Consider the following 20,836-nt stretch of genomic DNA (forward strand, 5'->3'; position numbering starts at 1 on the left):
ATTGGTGACCTGATATGTCTGTCCAGCCAGATACAGTCATGGGGAAACCAGTTTGTCTGTCACCATGGTGACACTGGCACCTGTATCCCTCAGGGCTTCTACCTTATTCCCATTTATCAAGAGCTGCTGCCTGTATTTTTGCATGTTAGGTGGCCAGGCAGCAAGTGTGGTTAAATCCACCCTTCGTTCAGAGACTAATGTAACTTCAGTGTGAACCCTGATTTGCTCTGGGCACACTGTTGATCCCACTTGGAGACTGGCTATTCCAGTGCTAACTGGAGTAGTAGTTGTGGGACTTTTCTTGGGACAGGCCTTGTCTCCAGTTTGGTGTCCATGTTGTCTACAGTTGTGACACCAGGCCTTCCTGGGATCAAAGTCTGTGTGCCAGGGCTGGGCCAATTGTGGAGACAAAGGTACAGTTTTAGGGAAAGAACACTTGTTCTGGGGCCTGGGTAGCAGGGTTCCAGCACACTTTCAATCATAACTGCGCCTTGTGACCCTAGCGGGTGAGTAGCGCGCTTTACAAATGTTTGATTGATAACTAGCATCAGCAAAAAGTTAGGGGGTAACCATGCCAAAAGTGGCATTTTCCTACAGTGACTCCAGCCAAGAAAAGTGTGGTAGCTAGCTAGGGGCTGGGGCAGTTAGGAGCACCAGAGGTAAGTACAGTAAGTGGCCCCAGCAACCAGGAGTAAGTCAGTTACCCCCCCCACTTGTCCCATAGGCTAACACAGAGATTAATGGTTTGAGTTCATATGATTCAGGACCCTTCCGAGTGGACCCAGAGAAGAGGCAGGATGGTGAGTGCCTCTACCCCAGGATACCCAAAAGATGGGAGTACCTGCACCAGGGACCCGGACGCAGAGGGGATAAGGGACTCTCTCTGAAGTCAGTTGAAGCCTTGGATTGCCCAGCTGCTGTCACAACCCGGGGACTATGCTGGTGAAACCCATGGACAAATTCCAGGCATGGAGGACCTGAAAAGGAAGGGGACTGAGTCCAGTACCCTTGAAGGTGCCCAGGTGGTGCAGGTGGCAATGCCCACCCTCCTAAAGGTGAAGTTTCTGCAAGTCCAGCTGCAGGGTCCAGGAGCTGCAGAAGATCCCAGGAGTCTCATACGAGCTGCCCCTCGAAGGTTGCCGGATTGTAGGATGGTCAATGACCAGCCAGGTCACCAACAAGCACTGACAAATGCTAATAGGAGCAATAGAAGCGTTTGCAAAGTTTTGGGGACCAGCAAGATCTAGGAGACTCTACCCAGGAGAGGGGGGGTCAGGGCTGTCCGGAGGGTCAGGGCGGTCCCTCAGCACACACAAAGTCCAGCAGATGTTGATGGAGCCCCCACGAGTGACCCACAGGCAAAGGACACAGGGAGTCACAAGGAGGCCTGACCAGCCTGACAAAACAGAAGTCCCATGTCGCAGGAGCTGCAGGACAGGGGCTGATCTTCAGAGTGCTGGAGTCTGGGGCTTCACAGTGGCTGAAGATCCCCTGGAGGAAGAGTCAATAAGCCTTGGCAAGTGCAACAGGTGCAATGCACAGGGGTTCCCGTCCAGTGGCAGGAGCAGGGGCCCACAGTCTCCCAAGATGGCTAGAAAACCAGCAGGACCCAGAGGAGACCACAGACTCACCACCTGTGAAGCAGGATCTTTAGATGTCCATGGACAGCAGACACCACCAACTGGTCGACGTTGTCTTGAGGTGCCTGCGGATGCCAGGGAATGGCTCCTTCACCCCAAGGGAGATTCCTTTGTGCTTCCCGGTGCAAACAGAGTCTTTGTGACCCTGGAGAATGCACATCATTGGATGTTGCAGAATTCATGCAGGATCCAGAGAAACAATGTTGCAATGGGAGCCTTCCCACCAGAACCAGACTTGTTCTGTTCCAGTGAAGACCAGCAGCAGTTCCAGAGGCCAGGAGCAGAAGATGTCTTGCAGAGAGTTCTTTGGAGAGCCTTGCTCGACGAATCTGAGGACCCACCCGTGAGAGAGCCCTTAGGTAACCGTAAAAGTGTTTCACTCTCTGAAGTGACCCACCTATCAGAGGGGTTCAGGGATATCATCTACCTGGCCTAACCAGTCAGATGCTCCCAAGGGGCTCTGCCCATCTTGGTTCCAAGATGGCAGGATCAAGAGCCACCTGGCAGAGCTCTGTGCACCTCCCTGGGGGAGGAGCTGGACAGGGGGTGGTCACTCCCCTTTCCTTTATGTAGTTTTGAGCCAGAGCGGGGACCAGGGGTTCCTGAACTGGTGAAAACCGGATTATGCAACGAGGGCAGCAAATGGGCCCTTCAAAGCAGTCTGGTGGTGGTCAGAGGCCACCCCACCCCACCCCAGCCCTTAGACACCTAATACACAGGGAGAGGTGGTCAAACCTCTCCCTTGCAGGAAGTCCTTTTTTCTGTTTCTCCGGCCTGAGCTTGACTCACCAGCAGGAGGGCAGAACAGTGTTTGGGGTCAGCAGCAGCGCAGGCTGGCAGCTAGACCTAGTAAAACTGCACAGGCAAAACTGGGGGATCTTCTAAGGAACCCCCAGAGTACATGTATCATGCAACTAACACTGACATCGATGTAGTTGCATGATTCCAAACAAGCCTAGGTTTGGAGAAGCCATTATGTAGTTGGACCACTTGTTTTGACCAGTGTCCACTACATACCTAAAGATGGCTTCCCCACACTGAGTCCAGGAATTGGCCTGGGGTCTGTAGGGGTACCCTGCTCATGGAGGGGTACCTTTACATATAGAGACATGCACCCTGCCCTTAGGTTGAAGGGCCTACCAGAGGGTTGACTTACAATTCTAAGTGCAGTGGTCAGGTTTGGTGGTGTAAGGGTGCATGCACATTTCATGCAGGCTGCAATGGCAGGCCTGCAGTCAGTTTGCCTGGCTCCCATGGGTGGCATAATACATGCTGCAGCCTATGGGGGACCATATAGAAGGGTCTTACATAGGTGCACCAGTATGCCAATTGTGGGTGTAAAAGGTTATCAGCAACCAAATTTAGGGGAGTGAGCAATGTCACTGGGGTCCTGGTTAGCAGGCTAAACACACTGACCCCAGGCAGAAATGGTGGTAACGATGCTGGAAAGATGGTACTTTCCCACAGAGAGTCAACAACAAACCCACCCATTCCTCTTACAGAATTTTCAGAAGTTGATGGTCCTTTTCTTTTGTTTCTTTCTCCACCTCTAGTTCCTGGACAGTGAAGAGGAAGTTGACGCCCACATTGACACAGATGAAGAATTGTCCAACGGGCGAGTTACTCTCTTCAACGGCTCTGGTCCCCCCTACTTCCACAGTTACCTCTACATGAAGGGTAAGCCACAGCAGAAGAGGTGGTCTCACCTCAACAGTGAGAAACCTGAGCAGCCGCATGCAGTGCGTTCCTCTTCCACCCACTCCTTCCCCCACACCATTCAAGAGTCACTTGAACTTGAGGTGGGAATACAGAACAATGAATATTGTAACTTCTCTGATACCCTGCTAAGAGCCCGCAGTGCAAAGGGGGGCAAGGGGTGGTGGAGGTACATGCTCTAGCAGAAGGAGGCATGTCTAGGAGATTCATGCACTGTGGGGGTTTCACTCTGACATCTTAGTGTAGAATGAGGATTTGTTGCTGTGAGCAGTTGGTGCTCGTATTGTAGACGAGATCATGGTGGGACAAGAGGAGGCTTTAAGAGCGGGTACTTCTGTAGTCCCATGGACGAGGGGTGTCTCTTCTTCCTCTGAGGCCCTCTGTTTTTCTACAGTTTGTAGAACTGTAAAGTGGGTCATCTTCTCCAGACCACTGCTCTTGTTACGTACAGATGGAACTCTCTGCACACGTGCATGTCCAGGTACAAATAGCATCGCACCACTTTATTAGTTGCTGGTTGTTCCAGGCTTGAAAAAGCCACCTATAAAACTGGTAGAGGGTGAGGCTTGGATGAGGCCAACAGGGTGTTCAGGACTGGATGAGGAGAATAAGGTGCTCTGGAAGTAACTCCCTGGCCTGCAGCTACACTAAGAAGATGTCAGGGTGCCCAGGGGGTTAAGGCGGTTAAGAAACTAGCACAAAGCAGACAATTTGGAATATTCTGTGGTTTATTCTTGAAGTGCCTATTTATCCATGTGTCAGGGTTTGAGCACAAAGTGACCCGTGAAAGGAAGGAAGCTCCCACTGCACTCTGACGTGCTGGTTGGGAAGGCTTTGCCACTGTGATAGGGTCCAGATCGGCTAAAATGACATCGCAGAAGGATCTAAGGTCATTGGTTGCGTTTCTCTTAATGGAACCAAATGTTGCTCAGAATGTCCTGTAAGAACAAACTGAGAATTCCAGGGTTATCCCTTAACCGCACTCCATACCATGATTTTCTTAAGCTGGTATCCTCTAAATAGCAAAATGAAGAAATCCATCCACAGCACCAGGGATGCATGGATTTCCGCTCATTGGAATAGCTTCAGTAGAGCTGCCCTCCACTCGGCAGTGGAAGCAAAGGGAGCTGCTTGGCTACGAGGTAAAACAGATCAGCACCTAGCTTTACCCTGGAAGGAGAGGGGATAACCGCTGCAAGAGTCATTGGAAGGGAACAAGGCAATCTGAAACATGAGTGCAGGCCATTGTTAGGTACAGAAACCACGCCGCTAGAACATAAGGGAGGTGGTGCTCCTCGCTGTCAGTCATGTGCGGGAGCCTGGCTTCATCCTCCTCCATCTCCACCTCGCAGCATCCCGCAGATGAGACCTAAAGAAACTGAGGGTTTCTCGGGTGCATCAAGCATCACCTCAGTAGGTCTCCTCTTTGTCTTCAGTTAGCGTTAGAGAGACTGAGGTATCAGAATTGGCCACATGAAGACTGGCATGGAGTTAACCTCAACAGCAAGTCATCTTGGCTCTCTGTGGCTGGTTTATAAATTATTATCCCCGGACCTCATCAAATCTTCTCAATACAGCACTCGCAGGGGTTCAGGTGCCCGAGCACTCAATGCAAGAATGAACAGCAGTCAGCGGTTTGTGGTTTGGAAACCTTCCAAATGTCCTGTCTACTTGACTGGCATTCACTAGAGCCATGTGATAGTGTGTTGGCATGTCTCTAGTTTCATCCATGTGATAGGCCTAGAAAGACTCACCACCACACTACAGATATAACAGAAACAGGCCGGCAGGATTTGCATGGATCTGCAGAAATGGGATCATGTGGAAAGCATCAGTTGATCAGGTCCAGGGCTCTATGCTTCATGAGGAAAGGTTACTGGGCTTTCACGATACACCAGCGAGGAGCCTTGGTATGGCCGGCTCCTGCTGAATCCAACAGTCTTCAAGCATCATACATGTGAAACAGATCTCTGTGTATCCAGGGCCACGGGCTTTAGAATGGGATGGACCTTGTGGTCGTGCATCCAGTTCCGTAAGTATTTTTTGGCTTCTCCTCCAGTCTCCTGTAGCATACGCTCTTCCAGGTGGCCCTTTGTTACATTAGATATTAGTACAAAGATTGTAATAAGATGACAGGGTGACCACATCCTGCCAAGGGCGAGCCTCGCTGCACTGGTTTGAGGCAGTTGAAGCGGTTACATTGAATAGTTTTGACAGATCAATGTAAACCACATTGCGATTTTGCAGCTGGAATAGGACAACGTCTTGTACCACAGTCCACTGGTGGAGTCTGAGGACGATAGTCCGTTAATTTCCTTCATCTTACTCTTGTCACAGAGGTGCACCGTGGGGCGATGATGCTGACTAATGCAACGGTAGATGGCATAGACCAGCTCTGCGAAAGAGGAATATGTACATTTTTTATCATGTTGAGGCAACTGTGCCATTCTTTCTCTTTTCCTGCAAAGTGACTCAGAACGACATTTCTGGATGATCTTGAAGCACTTATCCTGGCTGAGAATAATCTGTGTAGCTTCTTCTGAATATTTCAGGAAAAGGTCAGAAGTCCAGGTCAGTGCTGTTGGCCAAGGCGTGTATGTATCAACGAGCTTTGGAAAGGGGGATCCTGGACCTTGAGGATCTCAACCTGGTTTCTGGTGCACATTTGTGGTATTGTTTCTTGCAGCATTCGACTTTGCAGGTAGGAAATGTGGACTCCCGGGCTAACTCCATGCTAACCATGTGATCTTGGACACATGGGGTTAGGTGTGGTCAAGCAAGTCGTATGCTCCAGCGTGGTTGAGTAAGACACTGAATCTCATCTACTGTTCTCAGCACCTCCTCAGATACGGCCATGAAGCTGAGATCTGTTCCCTTCACCAGCCTGAATCCATAATGCCGGGCGTATAATAGGGCCTGGCGCACTCTGTGTTATTGTCGTTTGCTTCTGGTCTCCTTTTCCAACACGCAGGCCTTGATGGAAACTACTAAACTGGGGTGGCAGCTGGCCATGCTCCTGTCACCCCTGTATTTTATTTTTAGCAACCCTCAGTTCTTTATATCGCTGCTTTATAGGCTTCATAAAGTGAGAGTTCTGTTAGCAGCAAGGGTGTTTGTGCCCCTTCGAGGGGCTTCTGGAGCCTGATAGAGTGTGAGACAATGATGATTGGAGGCACAAACCCCTTTGTTACTGTTTCAGCTCTTGTAGGCTGCAGCATAGAAGCAGTTCGTGATAGTGATTCTGCGACTCTCGTGGGTGTTTGAGTGAAGGTTGTTGGCTGTGACATAGAAGCAGTTAGTGATGGTGATTCTCTGAGTGGCAGCTTTGATTGATTGCTTCAACTTTATTGCTAAGATTTAAAGAAAGTTGTTTGGCAGCTCTTTTTGAAATTTATGAAAAGCTGACTTTTTTGTTGTTGCTGCCTGCTAATCATTTCCTAACGTGCTGCTGTCTGATGACCATTGGTGCCATCGTCTTGTGTTTGTCCAGTTGGATCCCTCTCCTTTTCCAGACCACAAGCTCTTAATTCTGCTGCTTTCTCTGCATTAGATTCAGGCACAACTTTTCTGTTCTTGGGTTTCGATAGTCTTGAGAAGATAGTGGCTCGGTCCGAATCAGTAGATTGGTAGAGTGAGTGCTATATCAGCTGCCCATATTCATAATGAGCTTTGTGTGTAATGGAATCCTCCTCGAGGCACGTTTAGAAGCGAGAGGTCTTTTAGCCTCAGCTGGATGACCAATCATGGACTTAGGATCACATCCTGTAATTAACAAACCACTGGCAAAGAATGAGTGATGTTACTGGAGAAGGCTGTGGTATGATTTCGGTGTCTTCTACCTAAATAGTTGGCTTCCTGCAGGTCCAATGTAGGGCGAGCAGCTTGTATGGATCCCTCATTAGATGGACAAGCCCTACATTGAATTACTGATGAGGTCTGGAGCCCTTTTATTTAAACAGCCATTCATCCACAAATTCAGGTCCTAATAACCAGGAGCGAGTTTGGATAATGCTTGCTGACTTGCATCTGCCAAGTGTTGCCCCATCTTCAGAGCACTCCAGTTTCGAGGTACCCCTTCAAGTGCAGACAGGAAAATTAAAAAATAACATGGAGAAAAAAAAAGACTAAATGCAGTCCTAGGGACTTCAGCACAAAAAAACCTAACAATGGCATTAGGATGGTCTGATAAAGCACTCAAAGCTGCGTTTCCAGGGCACAGCGTATCACTATTGAGCTGTCCAAATACATCACTTCTCTCCGAGTGCAACAAAACAGTTTCTGGGAATGGTAGGTTTTGAGAACGTAACTGGAGGTCTGGATATTGATCAAAAGGTGAGAATTTCACAAAGAACCGTCACCAGCTGATTGCGTTTGTTGGTGACTCTCTCGTGGTAAGTCGTACACCTGGTTGACAGTGGTGACAGGCTCAAGGCCACAGGGGGATTCGGTCTAAATTCTGTTGGTGATGGCTGAATTAATAGACACGTTTGTGCTGCCTGTCAATACTGTTACTGTCATCCTTATATGTTATAATAACCTTTTAGTACCAACTTTCCTCAGGTGGCCTAATGAACCCCTGGAGACGCCGCTGGTGTGTGCTGAAGGACGAGACTTTCATGTGGTTCCGCACAAAGCAAGAAGCGCTCAAGTCCGGCTGGCTCTACAAGAAGGGGGGAGGCATGTCCACGCTGTCACGGCGCAATTGGAAACGCCGCTGGTTTGTTCTACGAGAATCCAAGCTGATGTACTTTGAAAATGATGCTGAGGAGAAGTTGAAAGGGACCATCGATCTCCGGAAGGCCAAGTAAGGCAACCTTTGATTTTATGTGGGTGAGATCGGAGGGTTGCGCAGGGAACTATGTGAAAAGCAAAGTAATGGATGAGAGCAGAGAGACTATGTAAGGTGAGGAGAGTAAAAATGGTGAGGATATGAGGAAACAAAGTTTATCAGCATCATAAACAAATAAAGCTGTATGATGGAGGAGATAATGAACTGTTCAGCTGCTCAGAGGGTGAAAGCAGCAACTGAAAAGCGAGGACTGAAGAGTTAATGAGAGAAGGCATTCTAAGTGAGAGAAGGAAGACGGTCATACTAATGAGTGCATAGGTGAAGGATGCAAGAGGATGAAGAAGTATTGTCTGATGAGACGATGTAGTAAGTAATGGTAGTTAAGAGCATGGAGAAGTTACTGCAATTGAGAGGATGAAAACCTAACGTAAGCAATCATACCGTGGACGTAATGAAGGCTGTGTGAATAGAGGTGGTAGACGGAGCTGAGAGACCTGAGGAGGGATGTCTGCTGGCAGGCAGAGTGGTAGATGGGCTAAACGAGATATAGGAAGGGGCTATTCAGTTCAGATTGTGAAGGTTACAGTCAAGATACCACCTGGTCAGAGTGTAATGACTCTCCTATTAAACTGAATCTTCTGGTACCCAGTGAACGAGGCATGAAAGCACTTGATAGTAATGAATAGAACCAAACAAACCTGATACTAGGCCTCTGAAAATGTTAGCTCAAGAATTCATCTAGTGGAATTTATCAAGGGAGCAACATTTGTTTAAAACTGGGGGATGAGAGCTAGGTTGAGGTGTGGCTTGAATCATTCACAAACCTCCCTAATAAACCATAGATGTACAAGAGACATTACCAAGGAAATAAGGAAAACTAAAACTGTCCCATCCAGATCAATTAGAAATATCTGGTCTCAATGACAAATAGTTGAGACTGAGTTAGAGTGAAGAAAAGATTTGTGAGAAATTGCTGGTTGTGCCTCAAAATCCAGTAATGTACTCCCAATAAATCATGAGGTTCTCAAAGATTAATGATTGTTCTAAAACCTACACCGTGTAAGTGGTACAGAAGAGGCTTATAAGGGAAAGGAAATTAAAGTTTTTGTGTTAATGTATTGTTTAGAAAACCCTAGCAAAGGAATGAAATGAAAGGAAAACATTACTTAACCTGTAAGCATCTATTCATAGCGCATAGTTCTGTAGATTCACATGCTATGCATACGTCTGCTATTTAGAGTTGGATCCGTAAATTACAACTTGTTTTTTCTCAAAGAAGCTTTGAGTCACAGCAGATACTGTGATTCCTCCTATAGCCGACAAAGCTCATGGGCACCGACTCAACCTTAGATTGGTTTTAGTTAAGAGTAAAATTGCTCAACATAGTGAAGAAATAAAAACCTGTGCCATCATTGCCTTTTTCCATGAGCGGGGGTGGTGGGTATATGAATCCACAGCAATCCATATTAGAAACAAATACAAGCAGCGTAAGTACCATTTCCTGTTTGTAGCATGTGTGGCTGGAGATACACATGCTCTGCATCAACTGTCAAGCAGTTTCCTCCCAAGCAGTGGCTAGCAGGCAGCTGTTTGGAATAATGTTTTTAAGACTATCTAGTTAACCATATAGTCTGTTGACTGGCTAGTATGTCCACACAGTAAGGCTTTGTAAAGGCGTGTGGTGTTGACCAGGCAGCAGCCTTGCAGATGTCTGCTAATGGGATGTTATCTAGGAAAGCCGCGGTGGTTACCTTCTTATGTGCAGAGTGTACCCTGGGAAGGGCGTTAAGTTCAGGGTTAGCTTTGGTGAAGTATGTTTGCACTTGATAATCCACCTTTCGGTGTCTGCCTTGGAAATGAGGTGACCTTCATGGGGCTTAGCAAAAGCTAAAAAGAGTTTAGTTATGTGTAAGGACTTAGTGCTGTCAGTACAGTACATGAGTGCCTTCTTGATGGGCGCTAGGTCTAACGTATGCAATACCCGGTCTGCTACAGAATCAGGTTATGGAACAAATATGGGCAGCTCAATAGTCTGGATAATGTGGAAACATGAGACTACCCCTGGCAGGAGCTTTGTGTCAGTTTAAAGGCTAGCCTGTCCATGTACATCTGAATGAGTGGTTCCCGAATGCTGAAGCGCCTGAGCAAGTTTATGGCCATTAGAAAGGCCACTTTCACAGAAAGAAATCGTAGCTTGCAAGAGTAGGGGGGTTCAAAAGGTGGACCATAAGCTTTGTAAGAAGTACTTTAAGGTTCCACACTGGGAATGGAGGTGTCGCTGGAGGTATTTCCTTTTAAGTCCCTCCATGAATGCCTTGTCCACAGGAATCCTGAAAAGGGATGTGTGCCCTAGTCTGAATGGTATGTGTATTTGCATAACGCACAACTCACCTGGGAGGGTATCCTGGTGCTACGTAGCAGCGGTTAAGTAGCTGTGTGCAGGGGTAGATGCAACACTTGCCTTCTCAAGGAGTAAAAGGTAAGATAACCTTTGAAAGGGTCTAGTTGCTTGGAGAGGCACTTGCAGGATAACCGTCTTCCTCTTGGCTTTATAACATGCACCTATAGCCGTCCTTGATGCATCATGCATTATGGTCATACACTCCTCAGGGAGGTTTGAGTAACCAAACTCTAAGACGTCTGCTACCAGCTTGCTATGTTGAGCTGCTTGGAATCTGGGTGCCTGATTTGTCAGCGTTGTTGCATGAGAAGGCCCAGCCTGATTGTGAGCTTCTCATGTGGATCTGCAGACTTCTTCAGGAGCACTTTGTGCCAAGGCCGCCTGGCCCAGGTTGGCACCAGTAGGATGAGGGTCATGGACACTTGCCTTGCTTTCCTCATCCTGTACGGGATGAGTGGGCAAAGAGGAAAATCATAAGCAAATATCCCTGACCAGTTCATTCAGAGCGTGCTGCCCTAGACAATTGGTGTGTCTACCTGGAAGTGAAATGTAGGCATTTTGTGTTATCTCAGGTGATGAAGAGGTCGACGACTGGGCTTCTCCATTGTTGGAAGTACCTGTGGAGGGCTTGTGGGTGCAGTTCCCACTCATGGACTGGTTGCCTCCTGCTTAAAAGGCCCATAAAGTCATTGCCCAGCCCGTAGGTGTCCTGCTAAAAGGTGTATCTTGTTGGGGGTTGCCCTGTCCTAGTTCTCTTGTGCTAGGGTAGACAGCTGTGTGTGTCTATGTATAGTGCATGACTGTCAAGTTGTCTGTCTTTGAGGTCCAGTTTGCCATTTACAACCATGTTGAAGGCTTTGGGTGCTAGGAGAATGGCTAGCAGCTAGTGGTAGTTAATGTGTCAACCATGGTGGTAGGATGTCGAAGTACTTTGCACAGTCACATTGCTTAGATGAGCGCCCCACCCAGCACGTGATGGAAAGCATCCATGGTAAAGGTCACCTGAGGAAGAGGGTCCATTAAAGGTCTTGGGACAATAGGTTGTTGCTGTTGGGGCAGAGAGTGCTGACCTTTATCAAAACTAGATTGTCCCACTGATGCTTTGCTTGTGATCATTGCCGTGCAACACACTATTGGAACGAGCGTGTGTTCAATCTGGCAATGTGGATGCTCTTTCTGCACAGATGAGTGGCCACCACTGCCAGACACTTGGTAAAGACCTGGGAGGTGCAGTTACTTCAAAGGGTAGAGTCGTGAATTGTTAGTGTTGGCCACTTGCAAAAAACCAAAGGTACTGGTGATGGGGACGTGGATGTAGGCGCCCCTGAGGTCTGATGCCATCATGAAGTCTTCTTGGTGGATCAGCAGAATGACATCCTGCACAGTTGACATAGGAAAGTGCTCCGACAGAATGTCCCAGTTCAGGCCTCAGGCCTAAGAGGGGCCGGAGGCAGCCGCCTTCCTTTGGGATGGGGAAGTGCAGCAAGTGGACCCCGTGGGCCCATCGGTGTGTGCAGTGACCCAGGGAGCCCCTGCTTTAGCAGCTTAAGTGGGGGTAGCCACTGGACCCGATCCAGGTCCCACTAAATATTGATTTGATTTATATTCGGCCTCTTATGTCTGCTGCCTGCCGACAAAGACTCATGCAACGATCTGTGGGAACAGCAGGGGAGGACTAAGGTGGAGGTCAAGAACTGCTAAGGGAGCCAAATTTAGGAAAGAAGACAGGAAAAAAATATGAAATTCTGCTTCTAGAGAGAAAACAATGACCAGGAAACAGAGTGAGTGGGCGGACGGGGGAAAGAGGTTGAAAAAGTTTGAAAAAATAAAATATTTGGTAGCTAAAAACTGGAAAGGAGGAAGTGTGAAGGTGTGAAAAGAAAGGTGGACTGAAACAAGGAAGGGAATCTGTAAGGAGGGAAGAAAAGGAGAAGTGAAAAGAAGAGTGAGAACAAAGAAAGGTGCAAGGTTGAATGGCTGGAAGGATGAAAGTTTGTATCAGGAGTGAAATGATCAGAGAACAAAAGGATGAAAGGAAGAGTGAACGGATGAATGGGTGGATGGAAAGTTGGACAAGAGGCTGTTAGCATAAATGGATGGAAGAATGAAGGATGGATCGTCGATGCGTGACAGGAATGGCCATTGGATGGATGGAATGATGAAAGAATGAATAGATTGGAGGATGTACAGGTGAAGAGAACTAATATAGGAACTGGTGACTTACTGTTTCTCTCATTCAGTGTCGTTAGAGGTTTTGTTAAAAGTGGGGGGCATTTTAATTTTGTGGCTACTCCCTTGGTTTGGGGGCGAGACCTGTATTGTGCTGTTTCGGAGGAGCAATTGGGTCTCTTCCTTGAGGAGTGTGAGGTGAACCTGCTTGAGGATGGGGCTGTGTGTTGGTATGTTGGGGGTGGAATTCTAAGCAATTCCCCAGCTGAGCCAGTAACACCCATTGATCTGATATGGTTTCCTTGTGGTGTGGATGGAAGTCCTTTAATTCCCCCCAATAGATGTCCATGGTCCCCTTCTGATCAGACAAGTCAGTGCTTGGAAACAGATGCCTCTTTACCAGAGCCACCCTTGCCCATGCCCTTGCCTTTTTTACCCCAGGTAACCACCCTATAAGTTTTCTGTGCCTGTCTGGGGCTCATGGTATGCCCACGGTTGGCACTTGGAGGTTTGCACCTCTCTAGAGGGTTTGGTCTTTTTCCCACCCTTGGGCTGGTGCCTACGAAAGGTGCTCCTCAGAGTGGCAGGCTGGAGGGCATCTACCAGCCTCTCTAGGATCAGAGACTCCGATTCCTCTGATCTCTGCATCAAAGATGCCCTCAGTCATCTTAGCGCTTGGTCTGTGCAGTGCTCTTAGCGTTGATTTTCGGTCTGAAGTGGGAGGGTCAGTGCCCTTCAGGCTAGAGGGGGTTGATGAATGTCTAATCTCTGGGCCCTTCAGTGGGAGCGTGTTCGGCTTCGAAGCTCTTTCTGTGATGGTCGCAGTCTGAGGGCAGCAGTGGGTTGCAGGTTCAAATTTTCATTCTGCCCAGCGCTAAGTTGGACGCTAGACTTCTGCAGGATTTGTGTGCTCCCTCAGCATGGGGGCATTTAGGGAAGCAGGTTTTCAGCCCCTGGCTGTATGCCAGAGTAATACTCACTCCCCTCAGTGTCTTCTTGGTGTGAAGCCCTGTTTGTGTTGATGTTGAGGATGCCCTGTCTTGATCTTCTTTACAAGCACTGGAGGGCAATGTCTCAGGGCTGGGCATTGGTTGCACCGATGGGATCCAGGAGGGTCCCACCTCTTCTTCCTCTATCCAGTGGGTCCTGTTCCCCGAAAATGATGGATGTCTTGGAGGATGTTGGAGGATGTCTGCTGCTGTATTTTTGAGAGCACCAAATGCCTTTCCCCTTGGTACCTCAAGGTCTTGTTACACCAAAAGGAGAGGCACATCTCACAGGGGGTCCTGTTGCTGGAGGAGAGGCAAAGGTTGAAAACATGTGCTGGTCTGGCCAGGAGAACATCTTGTTACACCTTAAACAAAACTGGTAAGTTGTGCATTCAATCACCCCCTACGTTCCTCAGGGCACCATCCACATAGATTGAAGCAGCATCAAAGACTGGAGTCCTTGCACTGGGCTTCCGAAGCAAATTAGTTGCAGTCACCGGCAGTAGAGCAGTGTTCCCATCGAGAGACATGTTGAGTAGGAGCAGACTTCACAGAGTCATGACAAGGGGAGCAGGTAGGCCTCAAAAAAACACCAGGATTGCATTGATCTCTGAGCCTTTACTGAACACGTCCAAACCCATGCACATTGTGAACTAAGGGAGGAGTTGCAGCACATCCTGCGACTCGAAGCTTCCTGGAAGAAAACCAGTTGTAATGTCTGAGCCCAGCGCTAGTTGACGGGAGTAGGCAGAGCATTGCGATACGTAAAAAGAAACCGCATAGACGAATGGGCCCAACCTCCTGTTCCAGGAGCTGGTCAACCTTGAAGTAATTACACAGGACTTCACAAGACCATTTACACATGGAGGTGAAGTGCTTTTCTACCTTAAAATGTAGTTAAAAACAAAAGGGACAGAACTCTGGGTGACTAGTACTAGTCTTAATATATATATTTTTTATTTTGTCTTGTCTCTTGGTTCAGTGCTGTGGGTGGGGAAGGAGGGGATACCTACCGAAGTGATTGATGTGTTGGGAAGAAAGATGGACATGTGTAGCTGAAAGGATGGCAGTGCGTGAGGTGTGGAAGACCACGATGAGGACGTAGTGTGGATCCACCAGGTGAACCACAGCCCTTAGGGATGAAAATATCCTGGAGTGACCTATCAATGAGGAAAGTGCCAGGCGCTATGACTGTAACATGAAGCATTAGCAGGCATTCAAATTATATGGTGGTTTGTCAATGGCAATACCAAACAGGAGGACGCAGCACAACTTACAAATACATTCCTAAATATATGAGTTTTGGTCGATTGATCTATGTATTTATATGGTATTTCTGTAGTTTAAACGTAGCCAAAAGGCAGCGGAGCCCTGTACATGATCAAGGGCAAACTTAAAATCTGTGAGTTATCGCAGAGGAAGCCGAGTTGTACAGGGTTCATGCATTGTGACGATGTGTTCTTTAAAGTGGGACTCTTCAACTTCTCTGAGCTGGAGCAGCGGTGGGACCGTCCTGACGGACTATGGGATGTTGTTTCCTAGTCCTGGATGCATAGATGGGAAAGGTCTGCTGCTTTCTTTTTCCTTTTTTATACTTCTTAGTATGCAGTCTGATTGTGTTCTGCCCTCGGGTGCCGAGAACCACCAGCGATGATGAACTTGTCTGCAAGATAAGTGGGGGTGCTGCTTGCGATGGCCTTGTGAATGATGCTGCTGGTTTTGAAGTTGGTGCAGGCTGACAAGGGGAGCCTATGGAGTTTCATCTGGATGGGGGCGATCCGGGCTCTAGATGAGAAATATAGCAGCTTGTAGGATGCTCTTAAGGGGGGTGGAGAGTGGGAGGCCATGGAGCACGGCGTTACCACCATTCACATGTGAGTACGAGGGCTCGAACAGCAGTTGTGAAGCCACGTTTTCCGGAAGAAATGGTTTCACTTTCTTTAGAAGAGAGAGCTGCTACAGGCCAGCTCTGTATTTCTTTCGCAATGTGTTCCTTGGGACGAGATCCGTGTCCAGGGTGAATCCAAGTGACTTGACATCTGGTGAGAGTTGGGTTTGAAGCCGCCGGGGTACATGTCATGGAGCCGGGTCTGTACTGCATCGTGCCTGCTCTTGGTAAATAGGAATTCTGTCTTCTTTGGGGTTGAGCTTTAGGTCGACTCTGGACATCCAGGTCTGAAGGATGTGCGAGCCGAAGTCTGAAGAAGAGAAGATTTTCCTCATTCAGAAGCTGTAGTAAATGAACACATCAGAACTGTTCTCTGAAGTCCAAGGGTCATTTAACCACTGTCACTCTCATGCAAAATCTGAGTGTCTACCCATAGTAGGATTCAGGGTTCCTGAATTATAGATAATCCTATGAGCCTGCAGGTATTAAAACTATCTGAAACTGAGCGTTGGAGAGTCCTGTGTCCCTGCCTGAAGTAGAACCCTGTGTGCCTTCACATAGGATAACCTTTGTGCTTGTGTGTAGGACAACCCTGTGCACTACTCATGGGAGTGCCCTGTGTCCCTACCTGTAGCAGAACCCTGTGTGCCTTCGCATAGGATAGCCCAGTGTGCCAGTGTGTAGGAGATACTTGTGCGCTTTTGTCTAGGACAACCCTGTACACTTGCTAATGAGTGAGGCCTGTGAGGCAGCACATACGAGAACCCTGTGCGCCTGTGTGTGTAGGACAGCTCTGTGCACCTCCTCGTGGGAGAGCCCTATGTGGCAACATGTAGGGGAGCCCTGTGAGCTTGTGTGTAGGGCAGCTCTGCGCGCTGCTCATGGGAGAGCCCTGTGAGGCAGCATATAGGAGAGCCCTGTGTGCGTGTGTGTAGGACAGCCCTGTGCACCTCCTCGTGGGAGAGGCCTGTGTGGCAGCATATAGGAGAGCCCTGTGCGCGTGCATGTAGGACAGCCTTGTGCACCTTCTCGCGGGAGCCTCCTTTGCGGCAGCACGTAGGAGAGCCCTGTGCACTTGTGTGTAGGGCAGCTCTGTGCACCGCTCATGGGAGAGCCCTGTGTGCATGTGTGTAGGACAGCTCTGTGCACCTCCTCGTGGGAAAGCCCTATGTGGCAACATGTAGGGGAGCACTGTGCGCTTGTGTGTAGGGCAGCTCTGTGCACCGCTCATGGGAGAGCCCTGTGAGGCAGCATATAGGAGAGCCCTGTGTGCGTGTGTATAGGACAGCCCTGTGCACCTCCTCGTGGGAGCCTCCTTTGTGGCAGCACATAGGAGAGCCCTGTGCACTTGTGTGTAGGGCTGCTCATGGGAGAGCCCTGTGAGGCAGCACATAAGAGAGCCCTGTGTGCTTGTGTGTAGGACAGCCCTGTGCACCTCCTCGTGGGAGAGGCCTGTGTGGCAGCACATAGGAAATCCCTGCACATGTATGTAGGACAGCCTTGTGCACCGGCACAATGGAGAGTCCTGTGTGCATGTATGTGAAGAAGCTTTGACTGCCTACACATGGGTTATCCTGTGTAACTGCTGCTGCAGAAGTCCTGCAAGTCTGCACACGTTGGCCCCCGTGTGGCATGGTGCCCTATACACGCTAGGCATGGGGTAGCTTTTCCTAGGTTTGTTGGAATCGTCCACTGCTATGATTGTTTCCTGAGGGACCTGGGGTCCTTTACCTGTGGTTCTAATTTCTGAAGTGTCTTCTTTTCATTTGGGTCTCATTGTCCTTCCGTAATTAAAAATGTGTATTTTTTTTTAGAGAAATCATTGATATCCACGAGAAGGAGAATGCCTTGGACATCGTCACCTCAGACCGAGTTTACCACATTGTGGCGGAGTCACCGGAAGACGCCAGGTACCAAAATGTCACTTTCACACAACTTGTCAACCACATTCGTAACTCCGACCACTTGTGTCTGACAGGGCTGAGCATCACACAGAGGTACATTCCTAGCAGCCATTCTCACGTGCCTTCCCAAATCTAGGCTTTCACTCCTAAATGCAGCCCTGAACTCCGCATCTGGGCTTATCTCCAACCCAGATGAGACAGATCTCATCTAACCAGTCCGAAGTTCACAAAACTTTCTTCCAATAGACACTGTGTTCTCAGAACTGCTGTATCAATTATAGACCCCCTACACCGGAACTAAACTACCCACCAGGCCTAGCACGAAAAGTAGAAGTCTAGGGAAAATCAGAAACTCAAGGATGAAGCATGAAAAGTAATAGCGATACAAAAATAGTGAGAAATTTAAGGAACACATAGACACCCAGACATTCAATATACATAAAACTCTCAGTAAATCCTTTTCTCTTGCTAACAAGGATTCGGAACCTCATTCCACCAGCTCTAAGAACAACACCCTTAAACTATACCTTCAACAAAAGACTGACAGAACTTCCTGCAGATTGTCCTCTCGATTTATTTATCCTAGCTCTCGAGTTCATGCTCACTTCCAACCTGAATGACAATGATGGAAGAGGAGTGCAGAACCCCTTTTCTCCTCCTTGAAGGTGTCTGGAGTTTAATCAACTCTGTAGAGACCGCTCATCATGTTATGCTCTCTCCCTGTACCTTTAGCTGTACTACTGCGTGGCGTATCCTGTTATAGAAATGACATGGTCCGCTTTTTATAAAACATAAAAAAACAAAATATAAAAATCCCAAATCCACATCATAATCCGACCTCACAGGTAATCTGTCACCACTAAGAGGCCCTATAGCTCACAGTTACTTACAAACGCATTGTTCGAGGGCCTTCACACCTGCCAGGGGCCCACAGACAGCACCTTGCATTTGCCTTCAGGCCTCACAGCGCCCCCAAATGCACCTTACCTCCGACTTTTCCTCCCTCGCCAGTAAAGAGTTCATCTCTTGTAGAGGCACGGTGGAGCCTGTTTATGTAAGAGGAACCAATATGTGATCAGACTTAGATGATCGATCAGTCGAGGGGAGCATGAGTTCTACATTCCACTTTACACGTGTCCAGACCTCCTTCTGTAAACATGTGACTAGATCTCCTCCTTAGGGCAGGTGCCCAGATCCCCTCTTGTCGACATGTGACCAGATCTTGTTCTTGTTGATTTTTGGCCGGATCCCCACTTGTGGATCTTTACCCGACATCCATATAGGTCTAAAGCCGATCCCCGTGTGAGTCTTTACCCTACATGTCCTGTCGTTGACCTTTACGTACCATGTTACCAGATCCCCGCTTGTGGACATGTGGTTTCTGTAAACGTTTGCCCAGACTCCCTACTGTGAGCACATGACCAGACTCCTTACTGTGGGCACGTGATCAGATCCTCTCTTGTGAACATGTGACCAGATCTCCCTTGGTATCTTAAAAAGCCACTTCCTGTGGACCTGGGCCAGACGCCCTGTTGTGACACGTAACTAGATCTCCTCTTTATGGCAGCTGCCAAGATCCCTCTCTTGTGAACATGTAACCAGATCCCCTCTTATGAATATGTGACCAGATCCCTTCTTGTGAACATGTGCCCAGACTCCTTACTGTGGGCATGTGACCAGATCTTCTCTTGTTAACATGTGATCACATTCCCTCTTGTGGACATGTAGTTTCTGTGGATATTTATCCAGACTCCCTGCTGTGGGCATGTGACCAGATCCCCTCTTGTGGACATGTGACCAGATCTCCCTTGTGGCTCTTTGAGATCCCTTCCTGTGGGCCTGTGAGCAGGTGCCCTGTTGTGGACATGTGACTAAATCTCCTCTTTAGGGCAGGTGCCCAGATCCCTCCTTGCAGACATGTGTTCAGATCCCTCCTTGCGAACATGTGCCCAGATCTCATTCTTGTAAGATCCAGTGCAGACATGTGCCCAGATCTCATTCTTGTAAGATCCAGTACAGACATGTGAACAGATCTCATTCTTGTAAGATCCAGGCCAGATCCCTCATCAGGCTCCATTTCCTTTGGCCACGTTTCAGGTTTGCACCGGTATCCATCTTGCAGCTGCAGAGACTGTTGAGAACACATTGTCCTTGAAATGTGAGATCTGGAAAGTTTGGCGCTTGATTCATTTCTAGCATTTGGAGTTGAACAAAGCGGTTCATTCATGGTCTGAGTCAATGATTGAGAGAGAAGGGGGCGTGTCCTGGGCACAGTCCAGGAGACAGAGCAGAACAGCCTTCACCAAAGCCCTCTGCCAGTTGATAAGCCCTTCCACTGTAAACAGGGGGATTACTCACATCCTTTCAGGGCATGCGTCCAGCGCACTGTGCCAGCCTGGCCAGCCGACTGAGCAGACACCTGCCGCCTTATGCAAGTTCAAGGGTTTCCTAAGCATATTTCTAGCACTTTGTTAGGTGTGACTGTAAGAACAGTGCTGTGCCACACGCGTGGTGATTCAGGTACTGTCAATAGACATGTTCTGTGAACCCTCACAAGATTGTCCTGTGAGCCCCACGACAGAGCGCTCTCCATTTTATCCTCTGGCTGTAGGTCTGATGTTGCGCATCACTATCACCATAAATTCCCTATAATAATATGAATAGTATACTTACCTATAGGGGCTTCCAGCCGTCCCTCTACATCCATCGCTCTCTTATTCTGTCCTTGACATTTTCCTTCCACCACTTGCAGTGAGCAGCATGGGCAGTGGGTCAGCCCAAATCAAATCAAATCAAAAACATTTATAAAGCGCGCTACTCACCTGTGAGGGTCTCAAGGCGCAAGACCCTGAGTGATGACAGTCTGCCCTTTCACAAGGAGCACATCCACACACACGTGTCTCCTTGAGTGCCATTTTTTTAATTGAAAACCACAACTAAACAAAACAAACATTAACAAAGTCAAAATCCTGACATCCAACTCCAGACCTCTTAGCTTTGCCAATGTGTGTTCCCTTTGTCTTCATTCCTCATTTACTCTTTTGCTTTTTCTACTTTTCCTATTTTCATTCCTTCCTTCAGTTCCTCTTCACTCTCTCCCTTCCTCTTATTCCTCGCCTCTTTGCTCCCCGCCTTCATTTTCCCTTTCCTGCCCTGCGTCCTTTTCTGCCTCATACTCTCTGTAAAGAGCTCCTCTGCCACTTAACAGCCCACTCTGAGCATATCTCCACCGCAGCTTCAATATAAAATGTATCCATGTTTCTGTACTAAAGCATTGAGTGCCTATGTAAAACACGCATCCTCTAGGCACTCTCGCACAGTGCCGCCTCCTCCTCTGGTT

The 20,836-nt window shown here is 48.3% G+C and overlaps 1 protein-coding gene across 1 annotated transcript in view; it reads left to right on the top strand.

Moving 5' to 3' along the window:
- The window catches only part of LOC138286710 (unconventional myosin-X-like), a 483,148-nt gene that overhangs the window by 407,960 nt on the left and 54,352 nt on the right, over positions 1–20,836 (top strand). The window contains exons 26-28 of the mRNA XM_069227214.1: positions 3,194–3,317; positions 7,917–8,160; positions 17,407–17,502. Coding sequence (XP_069083315.1) covers positions 3,194–3,317; positions 7,917–8,160; positions 17,407–17,502 — 464 coding nt within the window. The remainder of the gene's footprint in view (positions 1–3,193; positions 3,318–7,916; positions 8,161–17,406; positions 17,503–20,836) is intronic.

The sequence above is a fragment of the Pleurodeles waltl genome, chromosome 3_2 (assembly GCF_031143425.1).
Source record: "Pleurodeles waltl isolate 20211129_DDA chromosome 3_2, aPleWal1.hap1.20221129, whole genome shotgun sequence".
NCBI classification, from domain to species: Eukaryota; Metazoa; Chordata; class Amphibia; order Caudata; family Salamandridae; genus Pleurodeles; species Pleurodeles waltl.